Below are 22,135 nucleotides of genomic sequence, written 5' to 3'. Positions count from 1 at the left end.
GTGTAAATGATGTGTCTCCATTATGATGAAATAAGTTGTGGCAATAGATAAGTAATGCACTTAATCATTTGTCAATCCAATTGTTTTAGTATAATTTTGAATAAACCTAATTTCATATAATAAAATACAAAAAAAGTGGAGATATGACATCATCCCACCTAATGAATTTCACCGGAATAATGCAAATCTTTAAAATTCAATGTCTTTGTTATTTTTTATCCAATTTTGATCAAATTTTCAGCATTTTGCTCTGTGAATTATACTCTATTTATTTAGATATAAATACAGTGTGGTCCAGCCTGGACCATCCCTTTAGCCTAAGGTAAAGTTTTTGAAATGTCATCATAATTTAGAAAGTATATGGACCTAGTTCATGAAACTTACACATAAGGGTAATGAAGTATTACTGAACATCCTGCTTGAGTTTCAGGACAGAAAGGTCAAAGGTCATTTGGGGTCAATGAACTTTGAGCATATTAAGGTATTTATTGAATTTACATTTCAACTTTAAATTGTCATGGAGCTAGTTCATAAAATTTGGATATAAGAATAATCGAATATCACTGAACATCTTATCCAAGTTTCAGGTCACATGACCAAGGTCAAGGGTCATTAATGGTCAATAATCTTTGGCCATGTTGGGGTATTGTTGAATTACCATCGTAACTTTGAAAGTTTATGGATCTTGTTCATAAGACTTAGACATAAGTGTAGTCAAGTATCACAGAACATCCTGTGCGAGATTCAGGTCACATGACCATGGTTAAAGGTCATTTAGGGTCAATGAACTTTAGTCATTTTGAGGGTATTTGTAGAATTGGCATCATAACTAAGAAAGTTTATGGGTGTAGTTCGTGAAACATAGACATAAGGGTATTAAAAATAAATGATTGTTTCGCACACATCTTAGATCACATTATCATGGTCAAAGGTCATTTTGGGTCAATGGACCAGTATATTATCATATGAATGTTTTCTTTTGTGAATAATTATTTAATAGCTGTTTTCAAAATAAGCACTGCTGCAATACAACGAATCACGTAATGCAGGTGAGACTTCCAGAGGCATTCCACTTGCTTTTAAACTAAATCGGTACCTATGAAAATTTGGTGCGTATCATTTATCACAAAAAGGATCACCAGTGGTTGTGAAATCGTTTGTAACTTACAAAGAGCTTTTTGAGAGACCAAGTATGTTAGTTCAGGAGAGAGAGAGGGAGAGAGAGAGAGTTTCATGAAGCATCTTTCAGTGATTTTTCTCAGCAAACTTGCGTGTAGCCAATCGATGTACAATCAGCTTTATATTTTCAACATTTAAAGGTGTACCCCTGATTGTGTTCATGTTCTGTGTTTTGTACATGTAATTGCGTTTCCAATCATGATTCATATTGCTATTGAATTTTCATGAAGCTCTAATACGTAAATGATTTTCTGCTTTGTATTCTTCCCATTTTTTTTTCATTTTCGATAAAGGTGTCTTGTTGTATGGGCCACCTGGAACAGGAAAGACGCTTCTAGCCAAAGCTGTTGCTACAGAATGTTCTCTCAATTTCTTAAGGTATGAACATTATACAAATATACCAGGCTTTGAGAAAGTATAGTTGGGAATTATTCATCTGAGGTTGGACAGACAAATATATCTTTTTCTGATTGCCAGTCCAACCGAGGATGAATGGTTGTCACTAATACTTTCAAAAGAAACTTGTAGTATATTTGTTAGCTCCTCCGGCTTGAAGGGCCGAATGAGCTTATGCCGTGGCATGGCGTCCGTCGTCTATCGTCCTTCCACAATTACAAAATGCTTCTATTTCGTCATCTCAAGTCTGATTTCTATTCTGTTTGCTTTATATGATAGCACTAAGTGGGGGATTCAAAACTTCTACACAGAATTTTGAAACTTCATTAAATATGCTTATTTCATGACATTTTTCAAAATTCACAAAAAGTGCTTCTTCTTTATTTGTCGACTGATTTTTATTTTTTGCTTCCATCTGGTAGAGCTTCATGAGGTTCACCAAACTTCTACACAGAATTTTAAAATTTTGTCTAGAGCAATTTTTATGATAATTTATGCAAAATTCATAAAGCACAGAAAATGCCTCATCTTCTTTATTGGTTGACTGATTTTCAAAATGCTCCTTCGTCATGTCAAGTCCGATTTAAATTCTGTTTGCTTAATATGATAGCATTAGGCGGGGGATTCAAAACATCTACAAAGAATTTTGAAACTCATTAAACATGCTAATTCATGCAAATTTTTCAAAATTCACAAAAATGCTCCTTCTTTCTGTTATATTTCTTCCCTTAATTTAGCGATAAACCTTGGTGGTTTTAAATGTCCTAGTTGTCCCTATTCTGGACCAAATTTGTTTAGCCACTGTGCTCAGTGGAATCTGATTGGTGTCTGCGTGGCTACACACCAAGGGTTCCCCACTTGAGACAATTTACCGTCTGCTATGCCCGAGATTCTCCGTTTACTCCGTGTTGTTTTCAATATTTTTTCTGGGGAGAACTGCTTATGCTCAATGTTTATTTGGCTCCGAATAGTTTTTTAATGGAAATAATATAAGTTTGTCACATGAGTGCCAATTGACCAGTCATTTTTACTCATGAATATAATGCTTCATAGACAGATATGTGACACACCTTGAAAAGATATATAATGCCCCCACCCCTGAAAAGAAAACCGTAATGTACTGTTTTGTAGATGTAATGACACCCTTTCCTCCTTGGTTGGGGGGGGGTCACGAAACCAAGCTTAATTATATTCTTGCATTGAATGCAAAGAAATACCTGTGACTTGAAGCTTGCAAGAAGAAGTTGATTTTATTACAAGTTTAAGACTTCAAGATGAATCCTCAACACACATGTGTATATATTTCAACACAGCGCAATCACATACCAGCTCTGAGACATAGCTATACCATCTTCGGACTAAAATTCACTTTCCTTCCACTATTTTTATTACAATTTTTCTCTATTTATTCAAGTCAGCATTTTCCTGGGGTGGACTTGACCTTTAAAGGACAAGTCTACCCCAAATTAAAGTTGATTTGAACAAAAAGAGAAAATTCAAACTTGCATAGTGCTGAATATTTCATCAAAATCGGATGTAAAATAAGAAAGTTATGACATTTTAAAGTTTTGCTTATTTTTCACAAAACAGTGATATGCACAACTAGGTGAGTCAGTCGATCATGTCCATCACTCACTATTTTTTTTAATGTTTTTTATTGTTTGAATTATACAATATTTCATTTTTTGTAGATTTGACAATAAGGACCAACTTGACTGAACCATATACGTGTAGTATTAAACAATGCTAATTCCACATGTTCATGGAGGAATTAATCGTTGTATCACTTGACAATGAGGAGAAAATTAGAATATTTCAAATTTCATATCATGAAATACAAAAGAAATAGTGAGTGGATGACTTCATCAGTCTCCTTATTTGCATACCAGCCAGGATGTGCATATAACTGTTTCGTGAAATTAAGCGAAACTTTAAAATGTCATAGCTTTCTTATTTTACATTTGATTTTGATGAAATTTTCAGTGTTATGCTTGTTGGATTTTTCTCTTTCTATTCAAATCAACTTTATGTTGGGGTGGACTTGTCCTTTATAAAGTTTATGGAATTGTCCAGGGGCCCGTTGCAGAAAGAGTTGCAATCAAACGCAACTCTAAAAATCATGCGTAACTTGATTTTCAACCAATCAACAGTGCGCATTTTTGACTTTCGTTTAAACGCACTCTTTCTGCAACGGGCCCCAGTTGCGTGTGGGATCACTGTACATAAAGGAATCAGGGATGATAAAGGATTAATCAGCAGACCTATACTGGTAATTGTTATCACAGAAAAACTGAAGTGCTTCAACAAGGTTTTCTAATCACTTTTAACAAAAACATGTTGATTAATCCATAGCATTCGTTCATCAATCTCCCAGGATTGACACGAAAGAGTTGCGTCACAATTTGGGCAAAACCTTTGTGGATGTACATGTACATGTATTACGAAATATAATTATTAGATGTGCATGTACAGTGTAAAGATAAGATGTATGTATGTACACAGTGTTCAAGTAAAAAAGAATAGAAGATAACCTGTGCATGTACTTTTGTGTATTATATAAAAGGAAGATATTGTCATGAACATGGCTGTACACGGGGTGGGGGTGGGGGGGAGTTGTCCCCCTCCCCAGATATATTAAAAAATCCACATTTTATTACTGAAAATTTTCTCAAAATTCACCAAATATGTGCACAAAATCATTTAATTTCACTTTAAAAATGCGAAAGCTCCCCAAGACGAGCTTGGTTGCTTCACTCCTTTGTTTTCCAGTTTCTTTTTAAGAAAAATACGCATCCTGCCCCCCAGGAAAAATGTCTGCATATGGCCTTGGCAAAAACAAAATACCTGTTTTGATCCTTCAAAACCCTGTTATTTGTGCAGCACCAAATGCCAGAGCACTATTTCTACAGCATTGATTATGAAACATATGTAGTGTTCGCTTCTCTTGCAGGGTTCCCAGCCCATCAAAAAAATCAGGGAATTTGATGAAAAAAATACCTCCAATCAGGGGAAAATGCCTCTAATGAGGGGAAAATCAGCAAATATTGATCAGCCCAGAAGTCAAAAGCATGGTAGTCAGACTCTGTCATATTTTGTTGCATACCAAAACAACATTCATTGAATGACTGGTTATGGTGGTACTAATTGGTTTTTGTCTCACCTGCATAGCAGAGTGAGACTTTAGGCGCCGCTTTTCCGACAGCGGCGTCAACACCAGACGGCGGTGTCGACACCAAATCTTAACTGAAGGTTAAGTTTTTGAAATGACAGCATGACTTAGAAAGTATATGGACCTAGTTCATGAAACTTGGCCATAAGGTTAATCAAGTATTATGAACATCCTGTCTGAGTTTCATGTCACATGACCAAGGTCAAAGATCATTTAGGGTCAATGAACTTGACCATGTAGGGGAAATCAACATCAAAATCTTAACCTAAGGTTAAGTTTTTGGAATGTCATCATAACTTAGAAAATATATGGACCTAGTTCATGAAACTTGGACATAAGGTTAATCAAGTATTACTGAATATCCTGCATGAGTTTCACATCACATGACCAAGGTCAAAGGTCATTTAGGGTCAATGAACTTTAGCCAAATGGGGGTTTCTGTTGAATTACAATCATAACTTTGAATGGTTATGGACCTGATTCTTTAAACTTTGACATAATAGTAATCAAGTATCACTGAACATCCTGTGCAAGTTTCAGGTCACATGATTAAGGTCAAAGGTCATTTAGGGTCAATGAACTTTAGCCAAATGGGGGTTTCTGTTGAATTACAATCATAACTTTGAAAATATATTGGTCTAGTCCATAAAACTTGGACATAAGATTTGTAAAGTATCGCTGAACATCTTGTGCGAGTTTCAGGTCACATGAGCAAAGTCAAAGGTCATTTTATAAGGTCATTGAACATTGGCCATTTTAGAGGTAATTATTAGATTGCTGTCATAACTTTCAAAGAGTATAGATATGGTGTATAAAATGTGGATATAGGGGTAATCAAGTATCACCGACAAGTTTTAGGTCACATGATCAATGAACGTAGTATTGTATCATTATATGAATGGTGTTGTTTGTGAATAATTATTTTATAGTAGTTTTCAAAGTCAGCACTGCTGCTATATTGAATCATGTGATGCAGGTGAGACTGCCAGAGGGGCTATTCCACGGTTACTCACGTTACATTTGGAGACACGACTCATACTTGGAGCGGTAATTCCATTATTATTGATAGGAACTAAACATCTCCTTATCACAACAAAGTACACAGTCTGACTATCCTTTGTATAAAAACAAAACTTGGGAAATTTTTTTATGCTCCTCGCAAATCTTTGGAATGTGTTGGTTACTCACGTTACATGATTTGGACATGCATAAAATGAAAAGTCAACATAAGTGAAAAGTCTCCTGATACAAGGCTTTAATGAAAGTTGATTATATCCATTTCAAAGAAGTATATTAGGGAGACAAACTTTGTATATAATTAAAAAAATAAAGAACACATGGTTTTTACTTGGGGTGTAGATAATATGGTTACTCACGTTACATTTTGTCCATGTATGGTTAACAACACACATGTCATTAAAAATTAAATAATGTGTGTAAAATTCATTGCTAGGCTAGGAACATCATAAAGAGATTTTATACCAAAAATTGGAACAATTGGAGCTTTATTAGGGAGTAGAAGGGAAAAGTATGATTTCGCTTACTAATTATGCATAAATTAGCATAATTGCTTAATACCAATTTGCATGAAATAAATTACTGTATAGTATTGTAGATTATGTCCAAGACAACCTGCGCGCAAATTTTCGGCGTGATCGTGCTGCCAATGGCCGAGATCTCAAGGGGGGACTGGGAGGCCCCCCCCCCTGGGCCATATCAACTACCAAATTCCCCGGCCTAGATAGGGTTACAGGTATAAAGGGTAGTCAATGTGTTGTTCGAACACTCTTTAAATTTTGGTTAATCGAAACCAAGTCTTACTAATGCACTCTCGCATTGTGAATACTTCTACTAATATTCAATTTTTTGTGTGATTGTATGACCACTGATATTTTGATGAACAAAGAGTCACATCAAAGAGGTGTACCCTCATTTTGCTTTTAATTAATCAAAAATAACTTCACAACTCACCATGAGACTTAAAACTTGACATCCCACAGAAAATGTTACCTAACTGAATAATTTTTACTGGTTACTCACATTACATGATGGTTACTCACGTTACAAAGTTACTCACTTTACAGTTTTTCTTCATCATTTTTATAAAAAATTGTACTTTTTAATGATTTTGATAGTCATCACTGTGCCAAAGATTGTTTGAAGGAAGAGAATTTGAAATCCCACCAATTAACTGTGAAGAATTTTTATCTCAGAAAACAAAGTCAGTTTTTTCGGTTACTCACGTTACATCACTTGAGCAGGTTGCAATATTCATTTTTGAATGAGTACTTCAAATTTACTTGAAAAGTGGTTGTGTATTTTAAGTAATTTGACTCTTCTAAACTTCAGAAATGTATAAAGTGGTATGTTGGTGCAATAACAAAATGAATAAAAAACACTGAAGTGTCTGTATGTATTTGTAAGAAAAATATGTATCAAAGGATTCTGGAAGAAATTCTGTGACATATTTCGGTTATGTATTTCTCTGTTATTGAATGGAATTTGAATAAATTGAATTGAATTTGGTTTTCATAGCTGCATGAGACTCAAAGGAAGAAAAACCTCATGAAACATCACAACGCGATCTTTTCTTGTTACAGATTTATTGTGAAAAATGTCAAGTTATTTTTTTACCATTCCCTCCCCCCCCCCCCCCCGCTAGATAGGGCTAAATCTAATAAGTACTGTACGTCCCCTTGATGATAGAAGCTGAAGGATATTCAGTGGTATTTCTTCCTTTGGTAGAATCTATGGCCCGTATTCTGAAGTCAGGTTTAACTTAGACCGTGGTCTAATTCTGTGCTTGAATTATGGGAAGACAAGAGTGTAAATTTTTTTATTAAGTTGTATGTTTGGTATGTTTACTGTGCTGTTACCTGATTTATTGATGGTTAAGACAATCATCTATTATACTTCTTAGACAATTATGAATGATTTGAGAGCAAAATGAGCTGAAATATGATATCTTTACTGTTAGTGACTTATGTTACAATTGACTATCCATACTTAAACCACAACTTTAAACCTGACTTCAGAATATATGTGCCTATATCTTTAATTAAGTACCTTTCTGAATGAAATTTTGATATTCCGCATGCCTTAATAAGAATCAGTGATTATTGAGGCTTCCTCAGTGGACATTAGGTGCTATGTTGGCCACACTATTGCATGACATTGACTTTCTCTTGCTGGATGTAATTCCAGCACCGGATGGTGTTGATATATAAGGGTACTAGTGGCTGTTTGGCTGGCATCTTGCCAGTGTTCAGCTTGCACTTGGCCTGGTGCGTTTTTTTAATTATAATTTTTATCAAGTATTGAGATCGAAATTTTTTAACCAGAGTTAAATGTGGAGTAAATAAACCCTCCACAGACTCAACTCAAACCTCATTGCTTGTGCAGCCACCAAATGCCAAAGCGATAAATTGCTTAGCCCATTTTAAAACAAATGTGCTTAATATGACCATTTTATCCTGAAGAAAAATCAAGAATTTTTTTCTTGTTTTTACCATAGTGTGAAAGGACCAGAACTGATCAATATGTATGTTGGGCAGAGTGAAGAGAACGTCAGAGAAGGTATGTTATTTTGATGATCTTCAAAGGTTTCTCAACGTAAGCCAGAATCTTATTAGTCCTTTTAAGCTTGTTTGTAAAGGCCGAACCCCAAAGTGACCTTCGGTATCTTCTTATCTTAATACTGAAACCCTTCACAAATTGTTTTTATTCAGGGTTTCCAGTCCATCAGCAAAATCAGGGAGATTGGTTTTAATTTTTACCAGTCAGGGAAATATCAGGACTTTGATCAGAAATACATACTGTACCTCAAATCAGGCATATGAGGGAAAAATCAAGAATTTTTATCAGCTCAAAAGTTGAAAGCACAGTAGTCAGTCAGAATCTGTTATATTTTGTTGCATATCAAAACAACATCCATTGAATGATGGTTATGGAGGTGCTGATTAGTGGAGCGTTGTGGCCCAGTGGATTAGTCTCCGGACTTTGAAACGGGGTTGTGGGTTCGAATCCCAGCCATGGCGTTATTTCCTTCAGCAAGAAATTTATCCACATTGTGCTGCACTCAACCCAGGTGAGGTGAATGGGTACTTGGCAGGAATTTATTCCTTGAAATGCGTGTGCGCTGTAATCATAGTAATTACGGCAGCCAAGCTACAGCTGGGGTAATAATATCCAAGTCCTTTGGAAGCGCTAAGAGACATTATTCATAATTGTGATATGCGCTATACAAGAACTGTTTATTATCATTATTAATTAGTTTCACATTATAGTTTTTATCCTGAAAATACATGTAGAAAACATGCGAAACTGGGAATGGTTTAGATAATTATCAGGGAATGTTTACATCAGATTTCTTGCCTACCTGGGGCAGGCCCCAGACCACCAATTTTCTTGATCTAACAGGGGTCTCATCTTTAACTTACAAAACAGAGTAGAAGACTTGGTATGCAGAGAGAAGATATTCCTTCTTGCAAATAGCGCAGAAACTGAAATTTTCACATGCTTTAATTCAGTTGATTTTTCTATGATTTTTAAACCTGATCACAAAGAAAAGAATATACAAAATGGGAAATGGATGGTGCAAAGAGAGGGATTTTTTCTTGTCTCAAGCGAGGAACAGAAACTTGTGTGATATATTAAAAAAAAGAATATGTGTAATTTCACTTGTATATGATTACGAAGTTGAGTGATATTCAAATTTTCAATGTTCGGGCACAAATCAAAACAGGAAATGGATGTACAAAGATGTGAAATAATAGCATATGGGGAACGGTTGTTGTTTTCATCTGCTGTGATCGGTATTTTCTTGGTAAGCAGATTCTTGATTGCCTGTACACAACGTATTAAATTTCTACCCTCCCTCTGGAGCATCTCTTTTCTTTTCTTTTTCCACTCCTTGAGGAGTATCCCAGGAAGGGTTTTTGTACTCATCTCTTTTCTTTTCTTTTTCCACTCCGTGAGGAGTATCCCAGGAAGGGTTTTTGTACTCATCTCTTTTCTTTTCTTTTTCCACTCTGTGAGGAGGATTCCAGGAAGGGTTTTTGTACTCATCTCTTTTCTTTTTCCACTCCTTGAGGAGTATTACAGGAAGGGTTTTTGTACTCATCTCTTTTCTTTTTCCACTCCTTGAGGAGTATTACAGGAAGGGTTTTTGTACTCATCTCTTTTCTTTTTCCACTCCGTGAGGAGTATTCCAGGAAGGGTTTTTGTACTCATCTCTTTTCTTTTCTTTTTCCACTCTGTGAGGAGTATTCCAGGAAGGGTTTTTGTACTCATCTCTTTTCTTTTTCCACTCCTTGAGGAGTATTACAGGAAGGGTTTTTGTACTCATCTCTTTTCTTTTTCCACTCCTTGAGGAGTATTACAGGAAGGGTTTTTTGTACTCATCTCTTTTCTTTTCTTTTTCCACTCCGTGAGGAGTATCCCAGGAAGGGTTTTTGTACTCATCTCTTTTCTTTTCTTTTTCCACTCCTTGAGGAGTATCCCAGGAAGGATTTTTGTACTCATCTCTTTTCTTCTTTTTTTTTCCACTCCTTGAGTATTCCTTCGAGGGCAAGGGGATTTCATACAATTTTTTTTTTCTTGCAGTGTTTATACGAGGACGGAGTGGATCACCTTGTGTGATATTCTTTGATGAGTTAGACTCCCTTGCACCCAACAGGGGACGTAGTGGAGATTCCGGAGGAGTTATGGATAGGTAAATTTAATTCAAATGTATTCGGCAAGAGATGCATGTGATAATAAAGTTTAGTTTAATGGTATTACAACATAATTAGATTTTCAAACATTACTATATGGAAAGCAGACCAGTTCCAAACACACAAACTGATTAGGTGAGATTTTTATGACTAAATCAATAAAACATCATTACTATTGGGCAAAGGCAGATGGGGGGGGCAAGGGGCCTGCCCCTCCCCCCTTGGCAGAGCACAAAAGAGAAAAAAAAGGGGGTGGGAAGAAAAAAGGGGGGTGGGAAGAAAAAAGGAGGGAAAACAAGGGAGATAAAAAAGAAGAGTAGGAAGATGAGTGAATAAAAAAGATAAGGGGAAAACTTGGTAGATAAAAAAATCTTTCATGTCACTATATAAAATTTTCACTTGCGCTTTGCGCTCGCATTGCCTGTTAGGTGATTTACATATCTTGCTCAATGTGGAGCTTAAAAAAGTTTGGAAGTCAATATACAAAACATATTTCAGCTTGAAAATCAAACTTTCATTGTTTTGGGGGATTGTTCAGGATCACAAGCATTGCCCAGAATGTTCAGATTTTATAAAAAGTACATAGAATTAAAAAAAAATAAATTAGCTTGCGCGTCGGGCTTGCACTGTTTTAATAAGGATTTTGAGATTATTATATATTTATGTTGATTTAAAAGAATAAAGCTAAGATGTGACTATTATCACTACCTCTTCAAAGAAACACAAAAATAAACTTTGAGCGGCCGATCAGTGAAAATATGGGCCGAGAAAAATTCCGGGCCCAACGTATTGGCGAAGGCTGGATCCGCCACTGCTATTTGGTTATAGATGAAAATAACGGGGAGGGGGAAGAAGAACATGAAATTGTGAAATATCTTTCATGCTATAATGTGTAGTCCTTAAAGGGATTGTTATGCAAATAAAATTGATGACTTGGATGAGACGAGATGAGAATTCCTGGTGGCTTTGAGAGGAAGATGAGTAGATGAGTTCAGATTAGAAGTCCTGGCAGTTATGAGTATATGAGCGATGACAAGTAGATGAGCATTGAAGGCTGTCTGGACAGTCAATCTTTGATGTTTTTGCCAAACCTCTAAACCACTTTTTTCAGGTTTCACAATTACCCACTGTCTGAAGTACCTGTAACTAAAGATTGTTATCATTTGGTGAATGTCTTTAGGGTGGTTTCTCAATTACTTGCGGAGTTGGATGGACTCCACAAGTCTGCGGACGTCTTTGTGATTGGCGCCACCAACAGACCCGACCTCCTAGATCCAGCCCTTCTAAGACCTGGAAGGTATGTGTAAATAGAGTAGAGGTATGGTCACTCAATGGCTAAGTCTCCAGACTTTGAACCCCAAGGTCCAGGGTTCAAATCCTACAGGTAGCACTCATGTTCTTACATGAAGTGTTTATCTGCATTTGACACTCTTCACCCAGGCATAGTAAATGACACCTAATCAGGGTAGCCATGCCAAGCCAAGGTTTTAATATGCAGCACTTCAGAACATTGTATGAAGTGCTTTGATATAAATGCTGCATATTATAATAATTATTAAGTATTGAGAGTGGTATTTGGATTGCCTCTGTATGACTCTAATGGAAAGTTAGGAATTCAAGATAAGGGACAGTTACTTACACTCATATCAAACATTTTCATTTTCGAAGCAAAGAAAATCTGTAGTTTCTTGTGTTTTTTTGCCTGTTGTGGTTTCTTGGAGGCGTTATGTTTTGTTTCCATGATAAACCCTTTGACAGCTCAACTTCTTGGTTTATACATGCTAATAGGAGAGATGATGAGAAATTTGAATTATAAGAGATTGTAATATAATGAAAAGAATATAATCAACAAGACCAGCTCAGCATCACTTTCACGGATACTGAAAAATTGACCCCCCCCTCCTTTGGGGTATGCTCCTAGAATAAGAATCTCTTGTCAATTAATTTTCACACACTGGAACATTTTCATTTGTTTACAATCTCTTATAATTCAAATTTCTGATCATCTTGATTCCTAATACTTTCTCAGATTGCTGTTAAATGGTGTTTCAGTTGCAGTTGATTACGGTTTTGAAGCATTTGACAAATTTGTACTTCATTAGATTTGTGTTGAATATTTCTGTTGCCTTTTCCATGTATCAATTCTCTATTTTTTTTTGGTTGGGTTTCCTCCTGTCTTTCAGGTTTGATAAACTTCTTTACCTAGGAGTAAGTGAAGATAGATCATCACAGTCAAGAATTCTTCATGCCCTGACAAGAAAGTGAGTATTATTGACCTTTGAACTGGTGTAAAAATTATCTAAAGTATAGATGTATCTAAACATTATTTTAAAGCAGGAAAATATTGGTGTAGTTTTGACTAAATTTCATCAAAGAAGAAGAGAGTTATAATATTAAAGTTTTTAATTTGCGATGTCATATGGGATTAGCAGCCCTTGTCAATTGGTCATGAAATATTAATTATATAAATACACATTTTTAATGGGTCATGATGATTAATAACATTTTTTTCATAGAACAGAAGTGTGTATAAAATTAAATGTGTCTGATAACATATTGAATGCATAGGTAAAATTCCTTCTTGAATGTCATGAGAAATGGCATTTTTGTCTCACTCGCGAAGCAAAGTGAGACTATAGGCGCCGCTTTGACGGCGGCGGCGGCGGCGTCAACATCAAATCTTAACCTGAGGTTAAGTTTTTGAAATGTCATCATAACTTAGAAAATATATGGACCTAGTTCATGAAACTTGGACATAAGGTTAATCAAGTATCACTGAACATCCTGCATGAGTTTCACATCACATGACCAAGGTCAAAGGTCATTTAGGGTCAATGAACTTTGGCCGAATTGGGAATATCTGTTGAATTCCCATCATAACTTTGAAAGTTTATGGATCTGATTCATGAAACTTGGACATAATAGTAATCAAGCATCACTGAAAATTTTGTGCAAATTTCAGGTCTCATGATTAAGGTCAAAGGTCATTTAGGGTCAATGAACTTTGGCCGAATCGGGGGTATCTGTTGAATTACCATCATAACTTTGAAAGTTTATTGGTCTAGTTCATTAAACTTGAACATTAGAGTAATCAAGTATCACTGAACATCCTGTGCGCGTTTCAGGTCACATGACCAAGGTCAAAGGTCAATGAACTTTGGCCGAACTGGGTGTATCTGTTGAATTACCATCATAACTTTGAAAGTTTATGGATCTGATTCATGAAACTTGTACATAAGAGTAATCAAGTATCACTGAACATCCTGTTCAAGTTTCAGGTCACATGATCAAGGTCAAAGGTCATGTAAGGTCAATGAACTTTGGCCATGTTGGGGTTTTTTGTTGAATAACCATCATATCTCTGTAAGTTTATTGGTCTACATGTAGTTCATAAAAAGTGGACATAAGAGTAACCATGTATCACTGAACATCTTGTGCGAGTTAGAGTAGTATTCAAAGTTCACTGCTGCTATATTGAACCGCGTGATGCAGGTGAGACGGCCAGAGGCATTCCACTTTTATGCAATTTATGTTATTCCAATAACAGGGTTCTTTGACATTTTTGTTGTTGTTGTCAAAATTCATGAATATGTCTCCTCATTTTTTCTGTTTTTATAAAAAACATGTTTACATCAACATGAACTTTTCAGTAATTGATAAGTATATCAACCATGATGTCTTGTACAATGCTATGTCTGTGAGACATACGACCCGTGTTGATCCACAAGTTTTACCCTGGACTCTGTCCAGGCACAAATCGAGCTGGATTAGACACAATAGCATTTTAGGGCCCACAGTGTTTTTGCACAATAGTCGGTCTCTCAAAGCTATTGTATCGGGGTGGATCCAGGAACTCTGGCACACACTAATCATGGCTTCAGAATAGAAACTAATAATGGTCTGTAGCATTTCTGGACATACATGTGAATTTCTTCTAGGTACATATTTATGTAGGTCAATCTACCCTAGTATTTGATGCTGTAATTCAATTTTGACCTTGACCTTAATATGGTTCATAGATTATTAGAGACTTAAAAAATATACCATGATACTTCCCAATGTTTTTTATCATTTCTGCACTTTTCTGGTTGAAAATCCGAAGTGATTTTATTTTGAATGCCTTTTTCATTGATATCTTTTGCATTATTGCATGATAAGTTTGAGCCTGGCCCCAACCCCTCTGCCTCACATACATTAAGAAATAAATGTATCCAAAATCATAATTTTTTAAGTGAAAAGAGAGGAAAGTAAGTAAGTAATATTGAGTGAAGGTCTGTACCTGTATGCAAGTGCATACTGTAGGAGGTTCTTAGAAGTCCAGGCCAAATGAAAAAAAAAATTGATGTCAGAGTTTATAGGTAAACCATTACTAAATTAAAGGGGAATGAAACCTTTGGAACAGGTAGGCTTGTGTCGAAACACAGAAAAATAAAAAAATAAGAACAAAGAAAGTTTGAAAAAAATCGGACAAATAATGAGAAAGTTATGAGCATTTCAATATTGCAATCTCTAATGCTATGGAGATCCTCCTATTGGCAACACGGCAAGGATGTGTGATGTCACACATGAACAACTTTCCCTTTGATGGACTATGAAATACCCTGAAAATGTGTCTTTTTGCTTTTTCGTATGGTGATACAAACTCTTTATCCATGATGTATTCTTTAAAAATCTGTATTACATGCCCTCCTATAGAAAGAATACATGTTCTACTGATAGATGTAATAAAAGAGGCAATTTAAGTGAAATATATACTAAAGTAATGGGGAGAGTTGTTCAAGAGTGACATCACACATCTTTGTCGCATTGCCAATGTGAGGATCTCCATAGCATTAGTGATCGCAATATTCAAAAGCTCATAACTTTCTCATTATTTGTCCGATTTTTCTCAAACTTTCGTTGATTTGTTTCTTTGATTTTTCTGTTTTCACACAAGCTATCTTGGTCCAAAGCAGGGGCCGCGGAACGGTTTTCAAAGTGGGGGGGGGGGGGCTGAGCCAAAAGTGGGGGGCTGACCATGCTAAAAATCACAATCGTATGGTAATTTTTGCGTTTTTGTACACGGTTTTGGAAAAAAGTGGGGGCTGAAGCCCCCCCCCCCCCCCCCCCCCCCCCCGGTTCCGCGGCCCCTGCAAAGGTTTTATTCTCCTTTAATAAAACATCAATCTGCAAGAAACTGATGATAAACTTGAGCGATGAAATTGTTACATGATTGTATCAGTGCATTTTGGTATTTTGCAGAATGTTTTGTATGTATTCTTCAAGTACATTGCCTACTTTCTTATGATTTGATAAATGATCTCATCAAGTCCTTAATTGACAAGGCATGCTGAGTACAAATCCTTCCCATGAGATGAACAAAGTGCAATAGCAATCCAAGATATCCATCATGACATAATTAATGCATAAAGATGTTCCTGATCATGCTGTAAATCTTATTTATAAAAGAAAGTATAATGCAGTAAAGATTAAAGCTTTGATAAATTGTTGTTTGATGACAGCATATGCATACCCTAAATGTCAAAGATATTTGTATAGCATTGTTCAGGATGGATGAGTGTTGACAAGTAGTTTTATATTATAAACTTTCTTTCCAGCTCATTGCAAATACTTTATTTGCGGAAATAAAGCTTGATCTTCATTGATTATTTTAAACATTTTAAAATCAAATGACGTAAGCCACTTGAGAAACCAGTGTTTTTTTAATTTTTATCGCTATTTCTGATTGATAATGAAAAAAAATTCTTCATTATCTTTTGACAGAATGATTTTGCAGAAAAAATTCATGAAATCTAATAAGACTATGCACATGTGTGTGTGAGGGGGGGGGGAGGAGGTGGTCTAGGGATTCCTTCTTTTTCTCTCATATTCCATGATTTTCATTGATTGTTACAATTTTGCCCTACATTACGTTTGTAGGTCAATGTACGAAGGAACAACCAGGATTAAACAATAGCAAATACACCAATGATCTTCAAAGGTGCTTGTCTGTATGGAGTATTATGATGAAAAAGTCCTGACTTTATTGTTTTGATTATTTTGTACAGAAAAAGACAATTGCTCCCTTTCCAACTAAACTTGAGTGATGATGCATATGGGGAACCTTCATTGTGTAGTGGCATCAGGGGCCCCGTCTAACAAAGACTTGTGATTGATGCAATCAATCGCAACTATACAGTGCATTTCAAAAAAAATTTACACTTAGAAAAATCCTGTAAAATTATACATTTGTAATATCCTGAAGATTTTTCCACATTTTTACATTAGTACAGACCCATTTAAGCAAATGACAATATAACTGTCGAAAAATATTTCCGCATGAGTGAGCACCACTTACTTTTGAAAAGTTCATGAAAAATTATTTGCGATGAACTTTGAGATAGTTATTTTAATAAAAGTAGATCTTAATCACGACGAACACATGGAAATTAGCTAATAAAATTGATTTGAAGATATCTTTTACCCTTTTTAAGTTGTTTCCTTGCCCAAAACACTTCAAAGAGTGCATTGCACCCCACTCCACCACACACTGAGGCCATCGTGATGATATTTGCTTTACACTGAGCACTCATTTACATTTTCATTTTGCTAATCATTGTCAAGCTTGGAAAAAGTGTGGAGAAACAAGTATTAAATGAAAAATAAAATGTAAACCCACTTTAAATGATAAAAACTTAGTGAAAAATGCTGGAGATGTCTGATATAAACTTTTGTTCAGATTTAGTTATATCCTCAGATCTAGCTGGCACAAACAGGGTTAAGGTTGTGCTTACTAAGTGATGAAATTTCAATTTGGGTGGCAAAATTGTTACACAATGCTTGAATGTATCCGTTTTATTTTTATTGACTAAAAGCGCAAGGGAAATGTATGAGAAATGTTTCGCAGGGTAAGTTTGATTTCGCCCTTTCCACTTGACACAGCATGAAACAAGCATTTCTGCGCAAACAGATTTCTGCGAGTTTTACAAAAATGGACAGTGCTCACTCAAGTGTAACATTCTGTCAAAATTTTTACTTTTATGGAATAGATGAGACCCAAACCCAGCATTATAGGTGAAAAAATTACCCACATGTTGTATATTTTTTTAATTCCCAGGGCTTTTTCAAAGTGTAAACTTTTTTTGGTATGCACTGTAGAAAGCCAGCAAAGTCAACATCTAAAATGCATGTTTGATTTAAAAAAAAAAATAGATATTATCCATAAATTGATTTTTTGACAATTTGGTGTGTTATCCTTTGCTTACAAAGGACATTTTGCAAATTTCCTTTAGAAAAATCTATGACACTGATGGATTTATGTCTTTGTAAGACGGGGTCCTGGGCCCCGTCTTACAAACAGTTATGATGATCCAATCAATTGTAACTCTATGGAAATCCATTGGTGTCATAATTTTTTTCTCCAGGAAATATGCACAATGTCCTTAGTTTGTAACTAAAGAGAAGCACAGTGAATTTTCAAGAAAACAATGAATGCATGAATGTACATCATAGTTAGAAAATATTTTGAACAAACATGCATAATAGATGTTGACATTGCTGGCTGTCCATAGCTGTCATTGATGGGATCAATCGCAACTCTTTGTAAGATGGGGCCGGGATGTCACATCGTTTTGTCAAAGGTCATTTCATTTCAAACATTAAAGTGTACCTGCTATACTCTTATCACTCATAATTCAACAACCGTTGGTCCAATAGCTACCATTTGCGGGACTTTTAATATGGTTCATTCCAGGCAAGAATAAGAACCACTACACCATGTTATGATGTCATAATGATGTCATTTTTATGTTCTTAACTAGATTTAATCTGAGTCAGTCACTGGATCTTGATGTGATTGCCGAGCAATGCCCTTTGACCCTGACTGGAGCTGATTTCTATGCACTGTGTTCTGATGCCATGCTTGGGGCTATCAAGAGAAAGATAGCAAGTCTAGAAGCAGGTAACCGCTCTCATTCAAATCATACCTTAACCTTTTTTTAAATGAAGCTTGGGAAATAAATTATTAGACCACTTTCCTACTAAGCTCCGGTATTTTGCAGTCTAATAATTATTTCCCAGGCTGTTCTTGTACATGTCTTACTCCCTTAATGTCTTAACCTCAATGAGTAATCTAACTGTAAATAAGGCTGTGCAATGTGTCAGGTTCTAGCCAAATATACATGGCAGATGATGGAAATGATAGAAGAAAATTGCAAGGACTTTTTTCTTGGAGATATGAACCATAAAAAAATGTAATGAAAATAAAGACACATTGTGTGCAAAATTGATTTTAGGGAATTCAATAATTTCTGTACGGTGATGGTGCATTTCTGAAATTGCTGAAATTTTTTTAAAATGCATTTTCTGAAAATGGCATGTATTTCTGAGTTGTCTGTGCTCTTCACCATGTTGTACCAAAGATAAATAAATCACCAAATTGAAGGCAGTTACTAGCAGACGAACGGGTCGTATGGTCCAGTGGTTAGAGCATTGAACTCATAATCGCAAGGCTGTGAGTTCAAATCCATACTCTGCCATTGTCTCCACTTTGATAAAAGGGCCCGAGAACAATATCTGTTGTCTATGAGGACAGTCACTATGACTGATTAAGCTAGATGTATAATGTTTCCTAGGTAATTGGTTATGTACCAGCTTGGCGTTAACCACTAGCAAAACGTTGTCCTGCCGAGTTCGTGCGGGAGTTACCATAAACAGAAATGTAGAGGGCGTCAACACTCTTGATTGCATATTGTCATGCAAATCAGCTGATTGTGATTATGAAATATACTGAACTTTAAAAGAACTGAAGTGATGTGGCAGGATAAAAGCTATATCCAGGTAATCCAGTAGTCCAGTAAGGAACTAATGATTGCATTCTCTGGATTTTTTTCTTGTTTACTTTCCAGGTGAAACAACTGACCAAAGCAGCATAGTGGTAGAGGAGAATGACTTCTTGCAAGCTCTTGATAGATTAGTTCCATCTATCTCAGAGCTTGAACTCAATCATTACAAACAGATCCAAAACAGGATAAACAGGGGCTTATAAGTCTATATGACAGATCTTTCCAAATTTTTCAAAAGGTGGTGTAGATCAGTCAGTAAGAACACCTTGTATTTGGGATAAGATTAAATACTCGCAATGTGCTTTCGGTCGAGTCCAACATGGCGAAAGACGTCTTACAAAACAGATGTGCTGGCTGTATTCAGTGCAGGTATGAATTCAGTTGGAAACACTCCATCCATTGGAATGGATGCTGCTGTTGGTCTTGTGTGTAGGAGGGTCACAACCTATCCATGTTAAAACCATTACACTTTGCATAAGAGAGGAGGGTGTTCACTCAGTGTATTGCACCTGCTGGACCCTGCAATGCTACAAGAAACTTCAGAAATGTAGGAGGCAGCATAGCAAAGAAGTAGGAGAAGAAGAAGGAAGCGGTGGTAGAAACAGAATGAAAGATGATAAAATTTGAGAAAGGAGCAGAAAGGGAATTTAAAGAAGGAGAAGAAGAAGAATAATGAGGAGGAGGAAGAGAAAGGGAGGAGAAGAAGGAAGAAGAAGAATTAAAAAAATAAGTAGGAAGAGGAGAAAGAGAAAGGGGAGGAGAAATAGAAAGGGGCAAAGAAGAATTAGAAGAAGAAGAATCAGGAGAAGAAGAAGAAGAATAATTAGAAGGAGGAGGAGGAAGAGAAAAGGGAAGAGAAAAGGGAAGAGAAGAAGAAGGAAGAAAGAGAAGGAGGAGGAGAAGAAGAAGAAGAAGAAGGAAGGAGAAGTAAGAGGAGGAGGAGGAGGCTTGCAACTATGTTTCCTCCAAGTCAGAACTGGATTCCACCTATAAATGTGCTCCAACGGATGTCAGTGAGTGTTAAAGATCTCAGATTCTGATAGATCTGGGTTGATCCGTCAATCATGAAGTACAAAAATATTACAGTCAAACAAAAACTGACCAGGTGTAAGAAATTAAAGTGCAATCAGTCTTATATTCTATTACAGGGGTTCTCAAACTACTGCCCGTAGGCCGAATCCAGCCCACAAGACTCTGCTGTTTTTTGTTGTTTTTTTTAAATCACTTTTAAGTCACAATATGAAACATAGCTCAAAATGATTACATTGTGTATCCATGAAACCGTAATAAAAGTAATGGCAGTCAAAATAATTTGACTTTAAAACAAAGCTTAGTGGAGTCTTTTCTGTCTGCTGTACTTTCTTATTAGATGACCAGCACAGCGCCACATTGAAAAAGTTGTTTCACATAAAATGTTGATAACACGTTGCATTTGAAAACATGTGCGCACACATTCCTACACACGATCAATTTGGCTAAGACGTTAGCTTATTTGCTGGTTCAGTACTGCAGATTTTCTCAGGGTTACATTAGTCATCATTAATTGGTAGCCAGGTCAAGATGGCATGAAAAAAAGAAAGGTGGATGCTAAAAATTGTGTTTTCCGTGAAGGATGGACAGACAAGTATGCATTCATTTTGCCGCAATCGAGTATCTAGGTCTACGGCCGCAAGAGACTTCGCGCACATTTTTTTTTTCTAAGTATCCACTATACCCTGGCCCTTTCAGGTTTATTTTGAGTCTCATCTGGCCCTTCAAAGAAGAAGTTTGAGGACCCCTGTTCTATTATGTATTTAGCAATTCATATATCATAAATGATTATGGGAATACATCTTTTCCATGATTTCTTTTTAAAATAAAACCGAATAAATAATAGTTTTATGGCAAAAAAGCTGCTGAAAACTGCTTATCTAAAAAAAGAGCCAATGGAGTAAATTAGAGAGTCAAAAGGGGCCTAAGCTTTCGATCCTAGCAGAATCTTCTTCAGAGGCAATATGACCTATTTTTGCCTCCGAAGAAGATTCTGCTAGGATCGAAAGCTTAGGCCCGTTTTGACTCTCTAAATAATAGTTTTGTTAGTATTCCATGATTAAAGGGATGCTCTGAATGAAATATTTGCAAACCATTTCTTCAGTTTTTGCCAATGTAACATGGTTAATAACATGGATTATATTATTGGTTGTATAGTTTTACGGTTGTATTCTCTTTCTCACTACTCACTCAGTTGAATATCATGTACATTACACATGATGGATTGTTTTCATAATACACTTTACTTTGGATGAATGTATCAAGTTCAAATGTCTCCTGGAGAATATTTCTTGTAATAAATTGTCTGATCCGACATCTTTCCTTGATTGTGATAGGTGGAGAAATACAGTTTCTCTGGTAAATGTCGGACAAAACAGGACTTGTTGGATGAAACAAGTCCTTTCATGAAAAGCTCCCCCATGTACCCCTTATGGGGCCTGTTACACCAAGTTTAGTAAAGAATATCTTTATTTTCAGCAATTTTCGTTATCTATATCTCTTTTCAGGTGGTATGCTTCATGCATGTAGTTGACATGTGAATGTAATGGGGTTTTTTTTCTTTTCAATACTGAATATGAGTGTTCTGGGAAAATGGCCTCTTGGTGTCCAATGTTGTTGGTAATATTCTTTAAGATTTTTTAAAATTCTTAATTCATGTTTATGTCAGTTTTTAACTGAGATGTGATGATTTCATTTGAATTTATCTATCTTTCAAGAATTTACCCGTTAAGGTTCTCCATATTTTTTAGCTTGATGTCAACAATCAGAGATTTGAAATAAAGGTAATAAAAAGTTTCTAAGCCCCTAAAAAGATTTTTTTTTGG

The 22,135-nt window shown here is 35.9% G+C and overlaps 1 protein-coding gene across 1 annotated transcript in view; it reads left to right on the top strand.

Annotated features, from left to right (window-relative positions):
- Positions 1–19,986, top strand: part of LOC121418157 (peroxisome assembly factor 2-like) — a 34,127-nt gene extending 14,141 nt beyond the window's left edge. Inside the window, exons 11-17 of the mRNA XM_041611875.1 lie at positions 1,473–1,557; positions 8,259–8,320; positions 10,349–10,457; positions 11,639–11,755; positions 12,642–12,719; positions 18,258–18,397; positions 19,344–19,986. Of these exons, the coding sequence (XP_041467809.1) occupies positions 1,473–1,557; positions 8,259–8,320; positions 10,349–10,457; positions 11,639–11,755; positions 12,642–12,719; positions 18,258–18,397; positions 19,344–19,483 (731 nt within the window). The 3' untranslated portion in view covers positions 19,484–19,986. The remainder of the gene's footprint in view (positions 1–1,472; positions 1,558–8,258; positions 8,321–10,348; positions 10,458–11,638; positions 11,756–12,641; positions 12,720–18,257; positions 18,398–19,343) is intronic.
- Positions 19,987–22,135: the final 2,149 nt, after the last annotated feature.

The sequence above is a fragment of the Lytechinus variegatus genome, chromosome 7, assembly GCF_018143015.1.
Source record: "Lytechinus variegatus isolate NC3 chromosome 7, Lvar_3.0, whole genome shotgun sequence".
Lineage (NCBI taxonomy): Eukaryota > Metazoa > Echinodermata > Echinoidea > Temnopleuroida > Toxopneustidae > Lytechinus > Lytechinus variegatus.
This window is presented reverse-complemented; position numbering and strand designations above follow the sequence as displayed.